Raw genomic sequence first — 14,136 nt, 5'->3', positions numbered from 1 at the left:
ATAGCGAGGCGTTCTAATCAAATCACCTGTCGCGCTTTATCGCTTAAGCTGCCGCCCAAGAAATCCGCCAAAGGTGCAACATTGTAGTTGCCTTCCGGCTAAGCAAAACGGTCACCCAACCGCTACCGTACACGAATTTTTACCCCTTTTGTGTGTAGTCATGAGGCCCATGGAAGGGGGGGGGGGGGGCGAACGATGGAATTTGGCACCTACTTGATATCGGCTGCAATCCTCGTCAACCGCCGGCACCTGCTCCGTAGTAGACGGTATCACCTCTGACGTAGTCATGTTGGTCAGATTATGGTCACTTCTTTGCACTTCCTGTACCGGAAGTACCGGCTTTTCGTTCAACAGCTGCTCGATATCACTGGGCGGTGGATCATGCAGTTCACCGAATTCACCGTGCAGTAGAATCGGAAGCTCTTGCGTAGTGTTCTCGCCGGCAGGTGTGGCCACTGGATGCACCGGCTGGTCCAGCCCATCGTAGTCATAGTTGTAGTCTCCTGAATAGAAAATGTCATCATCAGTGATCGGTTCCAGTATGTCGTAGTGCAGCGTGTCGCCAGCGTGCTCCAGCGATTGCCACTCGTCGAGAACTTCTACTGCTGCTTCTGCAGCTTCATCGGAATCATCAGCACCTTCGCTCGGCACCACGATCGGTCGATGGTAGGGTCCCTCATCATCGTACTCCTCGTACGTACCCTCCAAGTGCTTGCCACTTCCGACGCCACCGTTCACCGGCTGTAGCTGCTGCTGCTGCAACAGCACCAACACTACAATTAGCCACCAGCTTAACACAACGGGCGACGATCGCCGAGCCATGATGTTCTGCTTCTCACGAGATCACTGTCACTGAAGGTCTAATGTGCGCCCACCTTGGCAATGTGCGAACATGGCCCGTCCAGGCGCGACTAACCGCCCGAAACTGCGGGTCGAAGACAGGCCCTGGTCACTCGCGATTTCGCCTCGAAGGCCACGACACCGGCACCGAAGTACTCATGAGTAGCACCACCAGCAGCAGGTACTTGATGCCCCTGCACCCCCCCCCTATATATCCCGGAAGCTTTCGGTTATCAGCACTCGTTGATGGATTCACCTTGCACTGTACGGAACCGCGTACCGAAGGACCGATCCCTACGGGACCGATAACTATACCGTTCGGTTCGGCTAATGGTCCGATAAGCCCGTCCCTCGGTATTTGTGTGTTCCTACTACGGGAGTCTCGATGAGATAGCGAACCGGACGGACGGACGGATGGTACACGAATTCTAGCGGACACAGCGGCGAGTATCGGAATATTACGCAAAATGCCTGCTCGCAAGCGCACTCACTCGGTCACGGTCCCGGGTGTGACTGCAACGAAATTCACGCCCCACAAAATGACGTCGATTTTCGATCACCGATCACAAGATCCACCGTAAGGTGGTATTTTCGGGCGAACCTTCACCGGCGATAGAAGATGGATGCGCGAACGGCCCGATGCCCAACCCATGCGTGCGCTGACCAATTCACTAGTGACACCGAATCCGATCCACCAACCGCAGTCACCAGTCGCGCACGATCCGTCCAAGAGCTGTCGCTAGACGAGACGAGTACACTAGACTAAACATTAGTCCGTAGTGCTGCTGGCCGCTGTTGACCGGGAATATCACGTCCCTTCACCGTCTCATGTTGACGTAGCTAGTTCGTTATCAGCAAAACTCGATAGCGAGGTGCGTATCTGCTGCGAGGAAATCGTAAAACCGCTCCCGAAACGCCAACACCGTGCGGACAGGCAGGCAGGTAACCGTGGTCGTCGCCCATCGAATGCTCACATCGCGAGACTGATAGATTGGTGGGGCCACCGTGAGATGCGCACCGGCTGGGGCCGGCCTTTGCCGGAAACGTGTTGTTTGGATAGCGTTCTGGCCGAAAAAAAAACGAACTCTATGCCTTCTCGATCGCGTCACATATTTGCGTAGCGCGTGAGCTAATCGCCGAGCCGGGTGGACCCTGAGTCGGTGTTCCATTTGAAGTGGCAATGGCTGAGTGCTGGGGAGAGCTGCAAGAAGAATTTATTGCTGGACTGATCTTAGATAGTAGTGACCCCTTCTGCCCGATCAGGCACACCGTGCGACACTTGTCGTGCCTTCCAATCAACTCGGTGAGAACTGAACGATGGCGCCCACTGGGGTGATTCTGGTTAGAAAATGTTGTCATGATTCGACCGATTGATTGTGGATTTTACTGTCCATTACAATAAAGGCAACAATATAGTTTTATCCATATCACGATTTCATTTACATCTTCGTTTCTCGTACTTTTTTATTTTTAAATCTCCAACCGACTGCCGCCCAGCGTCTTAATAACTTAATCGACTATTTGTCTGACTATTTGAATTCGAATTCACATTTACACACTAGCTACTGGCTGGCTGGCTGGCTGGCAGGCTGGTTTGGTGTACAAGAAGGCACCGTACAACTGTGGCTGCTCTCTAAACCCGTTACATACATTTGGCACACGATACACACAGGACAACACAGTACTCGGCAGGTTTTGTTTGTTGTGCGAACATCTTCCGGTAACTTGCTACGACATTGCTATGGAATGTGTACGTCATATGAGTCACACTCTCGCGAGAGAGAGAGTGCGGGAGGCTTTTTTCCGCAAAGTTGTCGGCACCCGGCCCGGGACACGGGCACATCACAGACACATGAAAGCATATGGCGGTGTGGACGCGGTGTGACGATCTCTGGTCTATGATACTGTACCATCGTCGTCATTGGCGGCATTTCGCGTAGCGCGACGATTACTCTCCAGCGTTCGCATCTCGAACCCATTCTCCAGTACGCGCAAATCGGCCGACCCGGAGTTGCTCCAGCACTCGCGTATGATCGTCCACTTCTGGCTGCCGGCGACGAATACGACGCCGGTGAACAGACCCTGCACCACGATGCTGTAGACGGTGATGATCCGGGGGAACTCGGTCATATTGGTCGTCAGCATCAGCACGGTGAAGGCGATCCAGCAGACGAGCGTGAAGCTCGCGTACATACGGCACAGACGAGTCCTAGAGAGACACAGAGACAGGGAGAGAGAGAGAGAGAGAGAGAGAGAGAGAGATGTAGAGACGAGGGAATGAGGCCATATGGGCGGGTGCGATAACATTCCGGGGTGCATTTCCCATGCCACTTCGCCATGGCAGGGAGTGGCTGATACTTACTGTTTGCTTATGTCATTCAATCGGACGTGATTAATTTTCGTTTGACCACTGACCGTATCGTTGATATGCAGATAGATGCCCGAGGTCAGCCGGCGTGTGTAGTAGGCCGAGAGGGCTTGCGCCACGGCAATACCGCCGTAGTAGATGAACACGATCGATACGAGACCACCTGCGAGTGAACAGGGTGAGGAGAAGGAATTCAAATACAAAATTACCATCGGAATGGACATCAAGGGCGCACCTAACCTTACCTTTCGGCAGCAGAACCAACGGCACCAAGCTGATGGTGTACAGTACGGCCAGGAACACGTACATATCCCGTTTGTTTTTGCTATCATACTCGAGCCCATTCGGGATGTAGTACGCAACGTACACCGTGTTGAGTACATTCATCAGAAAGAAAGCGAACACCGCGGTACCGAGAAATGCGTTAGCGAACAGTTCAGCAATTCCCAGCGAATCTCGAGCTATGCAGTGATCATCACATCGGGCCAACCCAATGCTGACCGTACCGATGGCCAAACAACCGGCATGGCACGCGATAAGACACCCAAACGTGTCATTCAGCTTCGGTACGAACGTGTAGCTGAGCGAGGTAGCGATCAGGACGAACGCTGCCATCGAAATACCGATCCAGATGAGCACCGACACGTAGGCAGTACGGCTCGATTCCGGCTCCTCATCGCACACCTTCGCCACCAGCTGATCGTCCGTGGTCATCTCGACGCAGTAGCTCTCGAACACCGACACCAACGAACCGAGCTCCAGCACCAACAGTGAACCATTCTGCAGCACGTACAACTCATCGCCCTGATCGGCACTGTACATCAGCGCATTCCGGCCACCGCTACCACACCGGTCCTCCGATACGACCGGAAGTGTGATCTTCTTTTCGCTCACCTCGATGCACTCGTTGTTGCCGTAGAAGTGCGCCTCGATCGTTTCAATCTTTAGATCCTGCGTACCGGTGACGCACTCGAAGCGGAAGTTGCTCTGCGGTTGAATCATCTGCCCGGGTGGGCAACATTTGACCATGCGTGCCTTTTCGGTGTACATCAGTTTAATGGGCGAGGCCTGTAAATGAAAAAATGAATGCAATTAGCTTTGTAGCAGACCCGGTTCATCGAAGCAACCGCTTCAAAGGTAAAATATCCTGATTGCTCCCAGGAGATCTAGTATTCATCGGTTAGTTTCGCTTTGGTTCAGTTCTATTTGGCATTCCTTCAATTACAATCGTGTTTGTTGCGTTCATTGTGTGAAAAAGTCTTGAATTTACAGAATCTCATTTGAGTTTTTTTTTCTTGGAACAGGTCTATTTATTTGAGTAAGTCTGTAGGCAAGTACAGCGGATCCAGATTGAGATGGAGCTACGGTATCGACATCGCCTCCCCAACAGCTTCAACATTTGCATCTCGAATCAGCAATCAAATCCAGCCAAACGGTTCAACGCCTATCGTTCTGTCGTCACCCTAGACGCCAGACCGGCGGCGACAGTAATGATAGGGGGATCGAATGAAGCTAACGGAGCACCCGAACACGTGGGACTAATGTAGCCCGACCGGCGCACCATCAACAAACAAATCCTTCATGCCCGAGCATCGACGTCACGGTCTCGTGTCGCGCTCGTTAAACAGCAATTAGGGATGAATGGTAAAACGTTCGTCCGTGAGGTTTCGGAGCCAGTCACGGGCTGCTAAAGAGGTGGACGCCGCGCGATAAACACACTTTATGATCCTTAGCCTTATCACCAGCGAAGGAGCGTCAAGTGACGTCGATGGATCAGTCAACGAGAAAACCATTCGAACAGTTCGATACTTACATTGAATTCCGAGCAATTTGATGGAAATTCCCGCTCTTCAGAATGCGGTGCGTCGGTAGTAGTGGTCGTACTCGTCGTCGTCGTCGTTGTTGTCGGTTTTGAAGGTGTGGAAGAAGGCAACAGCGTGGTCGATGGGACTGTTATCAATTCTTCCACCATTGTTGACGACGGTGATTCGTTTGCTACCGTTTCTGCTACAATCACAGGTGCACTAGGGGTGACTGTTGTAGTCCTTATCGTAATATCACTTTCATTTACATTCCTAATCGACGGGGTAGTGTCACTACCACCGGTAGACGGCAGTGTAATGTTGCCCGAGGGCTCCTCCTGAAGTGTCGACAACGAGTTCTCACGCACTGCTGCACCGTTGTTACTTGCGTTGCTGATGGTGGCATCATACCGGGACACTACAAGTGACAGCACTAGCACCAGCGCCAGAGGCAACACTTGCCGATAGTACGGCCACATGGCGCAACACGCTGTCAATCGGATCGAATCGAGTGCGAGTTCCTCCGGCCGGCAACCTGCGTATCCAACCGGAGAATCACAACAACACCGGTCAACCGGTAGCAGCAGCAGCAGCAGCAGGCCAGTTGAATCAGGCAAAGAAAGTCAGCGAAGCGTGCGATTCAATCACAACCACCACCATCAGCGGACACTGAGTCACCACACAGCGGACGCTCGGGGTACGTTAGTCATGTCACGCGTACCCTGCAGCACCGTTACTACTGAGTAAGCGGCCTCGAGTCTCGCGTCGGTCACTTTGTACGCTACCGAAATACGGGTGCGTCCAGGAGAAGGCTCCGGGGCGTTAATAGGTGAGCCTCACAAATCGTGCCAGACCTAATTACCGGTGTTGGGCTGTTGGACGGTGTGCAATCGACACTGCGACGACATGTGACGTGTTCCAGTGACGACGACGACGACGACCACGCGCGAGTGAAAAGCAACCCCTGGGCACAAGGCCATGCAAGCAAGGGTGGCTCCACGGACGCTGGGTTTGTTTTGGAAGTCGGGAACTGGATCAACACTCTTACGTAACACGCACAACGCACACACCTGGAGAGCCCGTCACGCATACGGGAGAGAGAAAGAGAGCGAGCGAGAACCACACTGACCACACCTCAATGTGGCCGCAGAAATTGTCGCTGCTGATGGCACCTCAAAGGGTTGCAGCTCCTACCGTGGGATGCCGACTTTTGCGAATGATCTGTGTTCTGTGATCGATACCGGCTAGTAGCGGCGGAGATGCCACCAACACACAACCGAACCGAAGAACCTTGCGCCAACCACTTAAGGGTACTACTAGCGACGCGACCACAGCCAACCAAACGGGGTTAACCACGATGTACGCGCTCCACTCACTCGACAGAGCAGAGTGGCCGTGGTCGCCAGGTATCGAGACACTGCGCGACTCCTACCACTGCGCTGAATGTGGTCTGAACGTGTGCGTTTGTACGTAGTACGCTCTCGTCGGCCGTCTCTCACTCACGCTGCAATGGCTGCTTCTGCTTCTGCTTGTTTGACCGGGCTGCTGCTGCTGCTGGCCCGAATTCCTCGGCGGACGCTGCCGCGGCGCCTGATTAATTCACGGTCGATGACGATGGGGTATTGAATTCCGAACTGGTCCCCGTGCACACCCGGCAGCCACGACCACAAACAACCAACCCACCTTTTTGTGGTGACAGTATCGACACAGCCTCGACGACTACTACCGAGAGTGGCTGGAGGATTGCGAGCGCGCGACAATCTTTCGACATCCCCTTCGCGCGGCGAGTTTTTGGAGTGGTTTGATAAGCGCCACCCCGTTGAGTGCACTCCAGCTCCATATCTAATCGTTTGCCAAACGGAGTAACCCACGCCGATTCCGGCGGGCGGTCGGAATCCCGAAAGCCTGAGAGAGAGAGACCAAAGAGACACCTCGATCCGACCTCCCGAAGTGCCCGATGGACCACGTTGCGCCAACACAACCAGCCCCAGCAAGCCAGCCAGTCAGCAAGCGTGTTGCACAAACACTGTCGCAATGCAGTTGATGATGGAGCGTAACGGGGTACGTGCGGAGGGCCCCACAGTACCGGCTTCCGGTGTGCTTCCGGTAAAGGTTCCGCCAGCGAAGCGGACATGCTACCGCTCATGCATAGCGATAGGTATAGGAGCGCGCGCGCGCGTCGTTACGCATAATCAAGTCGAACCGCCAGAACGGATCCGTTGCTCAAATGTATGCTCGATCAGAATATGGTCCATTGGTTTGGCATAATGCGATCCAGCGATGGTTTGGTGAAGTCACTCCCCAACCCAAAAGTATGATGGTTGTGACCTTGCAGTGGGGTTTTTTTTTGTGGACACGATGGTTATCACCGAAAACGACTGCCACGGTTGCATGCTGAGAGTGATGGTGATGAATCATTGGGAACTACGGACCAGGTAGTAATGACCCTGTGGAAGCCAGTCGTCAGTGAATGGCAGCTGGGCGCAGGGAAATCCGACTTCACATAACGAAAGTCCCTTTCGAACGGGGCATTCACTGAGCTGCGAGCGTGAGGTTTTTTTTCATCTTTTAATTCGCTCTACCTTTTAAGCCAGCTTTTGTGATCCCCTAACCCTTGATAATGGTCTGAGGATTATGGTATTTTGATATCACTCAAAAATAGTAAGTGAATCAGCTATAGCAACAGATTTCGCTACATACTTATCGCCTGATGAAACTGTCTGGTTATCGCACCAAGCACACACAGAGGATTAAGCAATATCATAAATCAGAGCACGAAATTAATAGTATCTGTCACTAAGTGAACGGTTTTGTTGTATTCGATAAATTACAAGGCAATCACAAATTAAGTCATTGGTAGGAGAGTGGAAGTTGCTCGCCGCTCAAGAAACCGGAGCCTCCATTATCAGCTGCCAAAGTTGTGAACCCTCGCCCAACGTGCTGCTTCACCAACAACAAAACCGGTCACACCGACAATATCTAATCTATGCAAAGCCGCGAGACTTCTGGTGAGCGCAGCATTTCGCACCGTCCGGTAAGTTGGCGTCGAAAACTTTCTCAGATGCGCAGAGATGCGCACCGAATGTCTTCAAGGTCATCGAGCGGTTCGGTTGCCCTTTTGGCATTCGGATGAAAAACAAAACCGGTTCTCTCTCGTGCTGGGTGACCATTCGTGTTCCTCTCGGTGGAGTAAAAGCTCTTCGATGGAGTTCGATATCGTTTTAAAAGTAGTTCGCTTTATTCGTATCGTCACTCTATGCAGCTGCATAATAATGGTTGACTCACTTTGACAAGCCGGCATGGCCACCGAGCAAACCGGGTGACCTTAAATTAGGAATTTTGCTATCGAAACCGCTAAACCGCAACGCGCTTCACTATCTACAGGGAGGCCGAAAGGAAGAGGATTAAGGATATGAGATATGAGATGAGATGAAGAACGGTTAGCAGACGACGACGGGCGAGGCTCACACGACGCGCATTTCATTTTCACCCTCGGCATCCTCATCATCGGGGAACTGTGATGGCAGGACCGTTTGCGTATCGACGGTCATCGCTTGCTCGGAGTACGGACTTCCGACACCCAACGGTGCACGTGGTTGGTTGGATTGCATCGATTTTAGGCGCTTGCCAATGTTGCAGAGTCCGATCGAGCGACGTCGCAACCCAACGAACACAACGCACACGATCAGCGCGTTCCAGGCGAGCACGGACAGCAGCGAGTACTTGCCCATCGAGTACGGTATCCAGACGATGATCTGTGTGGCGCACGCAAACGTTGACACGAGTGTCCTGGAGAGGAAATGCGAAAAAATGGCAGCTCATTAGAGTGATACAGATTCTTGGACCCACTGACTCCTCTTCGGCAATACTTACAGTTCCCTTCGCTGATCCATCCGTTTGGCCGTACTTCCCTCATTGATCATCTCGAAAGGGTTCTCGCTGCTGTTGAACCCAAGATGGTTACGGCCAAAGGATGTGTAAACGTTTGCACCGCTGATAGCCAGTGCCACCGAGAGACTAGCGAGCACGGTGAGGAAGAGGACACTTTCAAAGTAGAACGTCAGAGCCATGGCAATGAGGGAGCAGGAGGAGATGAAGAACACCACCACCACCAGCAACCGGTAGTTGATGCTGGTTGTTCCGGTGGCCGAGGAGAAGAACAGGATCGAACAGAACAGCAGGAACAGTGCGTACGAGATCTCAATCAGTACCTCCACTATCGGGCGATAATCATCTGGAAAGAAGCAGTAGTGTTGCAGTAATAACTTGACTTTGACTTGAATTGGGCCGCATGTCCGATCACCAATACCTTCTTGGAATGTGACTAGCAGCAGCTCGACAATGATGGCCACCGCCAGGAATCCGGCATGGCTTCCAATCAACGGTCCGTACCGGTGAGGTAGCACACGATCGAACAGATACGCCAGGACCGTCACGGCTGAGGCGATCAGTGCCAGGACGATCGTCACCGTACCGAGCCAACCGGAGAACAGCTCCTGCTCGACCGCAGCCTCACAGATGTGCGCCGCTAGGACCATGTTACCGGTTTCCTCCACACAGAAGTCATCGTAGAACTCGATCCGATCGCGGCGCGTCACCACCAGCGAACCATTCTGGATGAGCATCATCTGTGTACCGCGATCATTGAATATCAACCTAAAAGGAGAGAGGAGAATAGGTTGCAAAGATTAGATAACAACATTCCAGAATCCATAGTGTCCATTTTCACAACCCAGCTTACCTCTGACCAACACACTTCTTGTCGATCGTGACGTTGTAGCGCAGGTACTTGCCATACTCGTGGCATCCCGGTCCGTAGTAGTCGAGCTGGCGGCCCAACAGCGTAAACCGAGTACCGGTCTCGAACGGATCCATCGGATGGCAGGTGGTTATGCTGAGCCGATGGAATGATTGTCCCCTGGGGCAACATTTACGCACCGTCAACCGGCCCGCCGACGGGATATGCTGGGGCTAATGATTAATGACAGCAGGTGGTGGTGGTGGAGAGAAGAGAATAGACCGAAGACAACGTTGCAGATTAATTCACAGATTATGGCGTTGGCTAGTGTCGAATCGGTGCCTCCGTAGTAGCATATCGAGTATCCTCTATCTTTTCCTCTAATGTTCTCGCCCATCGCTTCTGTGGAGGTGTACGTTAAGCATCTTCTCCTGGAACTTCCGGGATTTATGCTGTATACTGATACGCATGTTTCGAATCGTATTGAAACTCTCTCAAACGTTTATTTCAGATTCAAATCTTTTCTTCGTTCGAAGGTTTCGACTTCACATCCAATGGACCATAAACCATCCTCTCTGAGGAAAGCATTTCATTAGGCATTAGTTATGCAAATTTTTAGCTCTATTCCAGACCTAACTGTAGTTCGCCCTATTTCACTCGGAAGAAATGCGTGTTGATTTTGTCCATCAACTCTTCGCAACCGGATCTCGCACCCATTTGGTCACATGAGCGTGAATTTTTAAACGGCTCAGCCATCAATACTCCTGCCAAATTCTAATATTATCAATTGGAAGGCATGATGTCAGAGATCTCTTGCGTATTCTGCTCCACCAAACTATCATATTTGTGTTTGTGGAGTAAGAAGATTTCGCAAAGCAGAACTAGCTCTCTGTTCTTGATGCTGCTGGTACTGCTGCTGCATTAAACCAGTCTAAACTTGTCCGCGAGTGTTAATGTTGCACGAGTGTTCTTCTTTCCTGTCGGATCTAATTTCTTCACTTGTTTGCCGCTTAATTTCGCCACTCGTTGGCACTGGTGGGGTGGATCGACTTCTCGACGTAGGACAACGGAACAAGAACGAAAAAAAAACAGAACCGAGCCGAGCAGAGCCGAGCCGAGCATTTGCTATAGCGCTGCCAGTGATGAAAATCAGGAAAGAAGCGATCGAAATGAAGAGCGGAACAGAACAGATTATTGTACGTCCGAATACGTGGCCGTACATGGCCCGAAAGCCAACGCAATGTTCCATGTTTCGTGGCCGCAACCGGCAGCTGCCAGCCACGGTGCGCGGACGATAACGAAGGAAACATTTTTCGTCGATTTCGTTGGTGGTTCACCATGGCGAAAGGCCGCACACAACAGCAGCAACAGCGGCAAACGCGGACGAGGGAAAGTAACCGGACCTTCAAAGAGGTGCCCCCCGCCCCAACAACAACAACCTTTGGAGCAGCGCTGCAATGCTGCAGCAGAAGTGCAATTGCAACGAAGCGGCACGCAAAGGTCGATACAGCGCACCATGTCTCGAGGACGGCAAGGAGATAAAAGGGTGCACCGGGGGGGGGGGGGGGGGGTGGGTTCACCGAAATGCACCAGCTGCACTTCTTTCTGATTTATTTTCGTGATTTCTGCTGCACCGCGCGCCACTGCCATATATGAAGGAAAGGTGGGCAATAAATGTGTGCAAGGTTGATGGCGACGAGAATGGATTTTGTGATTCCCTGGCAGCTGGCCCCTGGCCGGTAATAATGGCGGGCCGAAAAAGAGTGGAGAGAAACCCAATATTATTTGGGGTCAGTGCAATAAAACCAAGCGACCAACTCGGTTCGGTTCACCGTGTTCATACATAATTCATGAAACTTTTTGCGAAAATGCGAGCTCGTCGGTCAGTTTTTGGTGTAAGTTTTTGTTTCTGTGCAACCACGCACGCATTCCACAGGTGGTTGGTGGGAAACGGTTTTCTGATAAAAACGCGAATTTATTGGATGCTGAAACGGCGATCGGATCTTTTATTTCAAATGCCTACTATTTCCTCCTCTAGAACCCACAGAAAGGCTGACACTTGTAAGGTTTTACCGGCCCCGCTCTTAGTAGACAGCGCGCTAGATCGAACGCGCCGCGTGTCATAATGCACTGAGCCCCCTGTTCGTAGTTTGTATTCCAATTCCGGCTTTTAGCACGCAAAAGCGAACGGCCTCGGGATCCTTCGGGTGACAAATACACCCAACCAGGGCAGATGACGGTGGCAATTAAAGCAATCATTACAGCAACCTATCGCCTTAGCATGCCGTATTCACCACTCGCCATGTCTTAATCATTGCTCCCCAGGAGTTGGCGGAGCACAAAACCAAGAAAAAAAAAACACTCCCTCTCCTACTCCTTCTTCTCCCCTGCTAAGCAAACCGGTCAACGCAATTAACACAACGGCTTCCTGCAATCGCGTTGGTGTGATGCTAATCGAATCGCACGGAATGATGAACCATCTCACAGCTGGTTCAGGCATTATTTGTATAGAGAAGTTGCTGCTGAGTTTCGATTGCGTCCCTCTTGGATCCCCAAAAAAGAAAACATTATTGATGACACTTCTTCCCTGGCGAACTGGCCGACTAGGGAAGATCCCCCGAAAAACCACCCGTCTCTAAACCACGCTCGATTGCTCATCAGCTTCAGCTGGCCTAACAAAGCATAACGCCCGCGAGCTGGTTTGTGCCGGAACGTAACCACTCGCAACCGCAGTCGCCGTAAACGCCACGGCGGTGCTGGTACCAGTTCAAGGTCAACCTTGAGATTCGTCCCTCTCTCTCTCTGCTCGATCGGCTCGCCGACAAGAAAGAAGACCCCTCAGGGCGTGTTACGATTTCTTGGGCTCGCAATTTCGTCTTGCTCCCCAGCTCTACTTACCTTACGGGTGCCAATACAGGCGATACTTGGTGGTGGACTGGAGTACGCCTTATCGGGAGCCACCGTACTGTTGCTGGCGGTGGCGTCGGAAGTATTGAGCGCATTGGCGATCAATCGATCGAGCGCTTCGTTGTAGTCCTGTGGCCGTACCTTCTTCGACGCTCGACGCTCATCATCAAGCACATAATCATCCGGAAGGGTTTCACCCGAATCATCGACGTAGGTGATAAAATTAGCTTCCGCCGGTTCGAGGATCGCCGTGGTCAACAACACTAGCGCACCAACACTACACACGGCCAGCAATCGGAGTGTCCTTGCGGAATTCATTGTTCACACTTGACGATGCAACTTACTTATCGTCCACTACCACAACTGATCATTCATCAGCGCCAGTATCACAGATTCGCCTTTCTCGATCTCAATCTCAACCACACCTCACTTCATCATCATCGTCATCTGTTGCGGTTCACCACGCACCACAACCGAACGGTGCGCGATCAATGTCCGAACTGAGCGACCGTCTAAAAGGTGAGCAACTCGATCCCCGGTACCGCGATCAACACAAACAACAACAACAAGCGACCGGGGGGGTTGTTTGGTGAATCCTTTTCTCCACTCTGCTGCTGACGCACGAACACACGCTCAAACAATGACCCGAAAATCCATGCGATCGTGCGATCTTACTGAACCGGTGCCCTCGGTGGCTGTAAAGTTTCTGAGCGTCTCGAGGTCCGACAGTTCGCGATCGAGCTCGCGATACAGCCCCGGCTATACATGCAGATCACTACCGTGGGGCTCGCTCGCTGCTGCTGTTGCTGCTGCTGCTGGTAAGCCGGTACCGGCAGGTGGCGAGGCAGGGCAGGTGAAATCAGGTTTTGTTTTCGGATGAGTGACTGACTGACGGTTCCACTGACGCAACACCGAAAAACCCAGCTCGGGCTGCCGGCCTCGGTGGAAACCGTCGATCGATCGGAAAAACAAGTTCTGTGCCAGAGGAGGAAGGGGAAGGGGAGCATGAGAAGGAAGCCTTCCTCGGTCTAGAGGTCGATCGAGAGGGGGGCATGGGTTTGTTTCATTTGTCTTGCCTCTCGCAAATCCCCGATGATAATGATGCCGATGAACCACGATAAACGAGGAGAGAACAAGAAATGCAGGGATCGTCCACTGTCCGTGCCGGTGACAATGACTCGAAGAAAACCAGAAAACACTCAACCGCGGAGTAGATCGTACGCGCGGGTAATCCCCGCCATTTAAGGGAGTTCCGGGCAATCAAGCGACGAACTTGACCGGCATGGAAAGTGGTAAAAACCTGCCAGCTGCAGGCAGATGGAGATGGTGTCCTCTATCTGAACGGTTAATTGTTTTTACGCCAGGTTTTGAGTTAAATTTAGTGAAGTTTAACGCAAACCCGGGGATACATGAAGCGTAAACTCTCGTATAAACTCTGAGTGTAATGCCAAAAAGTTTACGCTTCGTGTGGCAGGCATAAT

At 52.0% G+C, this 14,136-nt stretch overlaps 3 protein-coding genes across 4 annotated transcripts in view; all 3 read right to left on the bottom strand.

Moving 5' to 3' along the window:
* The window catches only part of LOC126574422 (probable G-protein coupled receptor Mth-like 14), a 4,434-nt gene extending 2,689 nt beyond the window's left edge, over positions 1-1,745 (bottom strand). The window contains exons 1-2 of one of the 2 annotated variants that reach the window (XM_050234612.1): positions 639-1,745; positions 214-503 (exon numbers count right to left, since the gene is read on the bottom strand). In XM_050234612.1, the coding sequence (XP_050090569.1) occupies positions 214-503; positions 639-822 (474 nt within the window). In that variant the 5' untranslated portion in view covers positions 823-1,745. The remainder of the gene's footprint in view (positions 1-213; positions 504-638) is intronic. The other variant, XM_050234613.1, reaches the window with a different exon arrangement.
* Positions 1,746-2,203: 458 nt separating this feature from the next.
* On the bottom strand, positions 2,204-6,700 carry LOC126577219 (uncharacterized). The gene is made up of 4 exons (XM_050238680.1): positions 5,022-6,700; positions 3,454-4,276; positions 3,203-3,371; positions 2,204-3,049 (listed from the first exon to the last, which is right to left on the bottom strand). Exons 1-4 carry the CDS (start codon positions 5,487-5,489, stop codon positions 2,737-2,739), a joined length of 1,773 nt encoding a protein of 590 aa, XP_050094637.1. The 5' UTR covers positions 5,490-6,700; the 3' UTR covers positions 2,204-2,736.
* A 1,532-nt stretch (positions 6,701-8,232) lies between these two features.
* LOC126575386 (uncharacterized) lies at positions 8,233-13,345 on the bottom strand. The gene is made up of 5 exons (XM_050236061.1): positions 12,647-13,345; positions 9,752-9,981; positions 9,320-9,666; positions 8,884-9,244; positions 8,233-8,799 (listed from the first exon to the last, which is right to left on the bottom strand). The coding sequence occupies exons 1-5, from the start codon at positions 12,971-12,973 to the stop codon at positions 8,475-8,477; spliced, it is 1,590 nt and encodes a 529-aa protein (XP_050092018.1). The 5' UTR covers positions 12,974-13,345; the 3' UTR covers positions 8,233-8,474.
* Between the last annotated feature and the right edge of the window lie 791 nt (positions 13,346-14,136).

Source organism: Anopheles aquasalis, chromosome 3 (assembly GCF_943734665.1).
Source record: "Anopheles aquasalis chromosome 3, idAnoAquaMG_Q_19, whole genome shotgun sequence".
NCBI lineage: Eukaryota > Metazoa > Arthropoda > Insecta > Diptera > Culicidae > Anopheles > Anopheles aquasalis.
The sequence above is the reverse complement of the archived record's forward strand: the minus strand, read 5'-3'. Positions and strand labels throughout refer to the sequence as shown.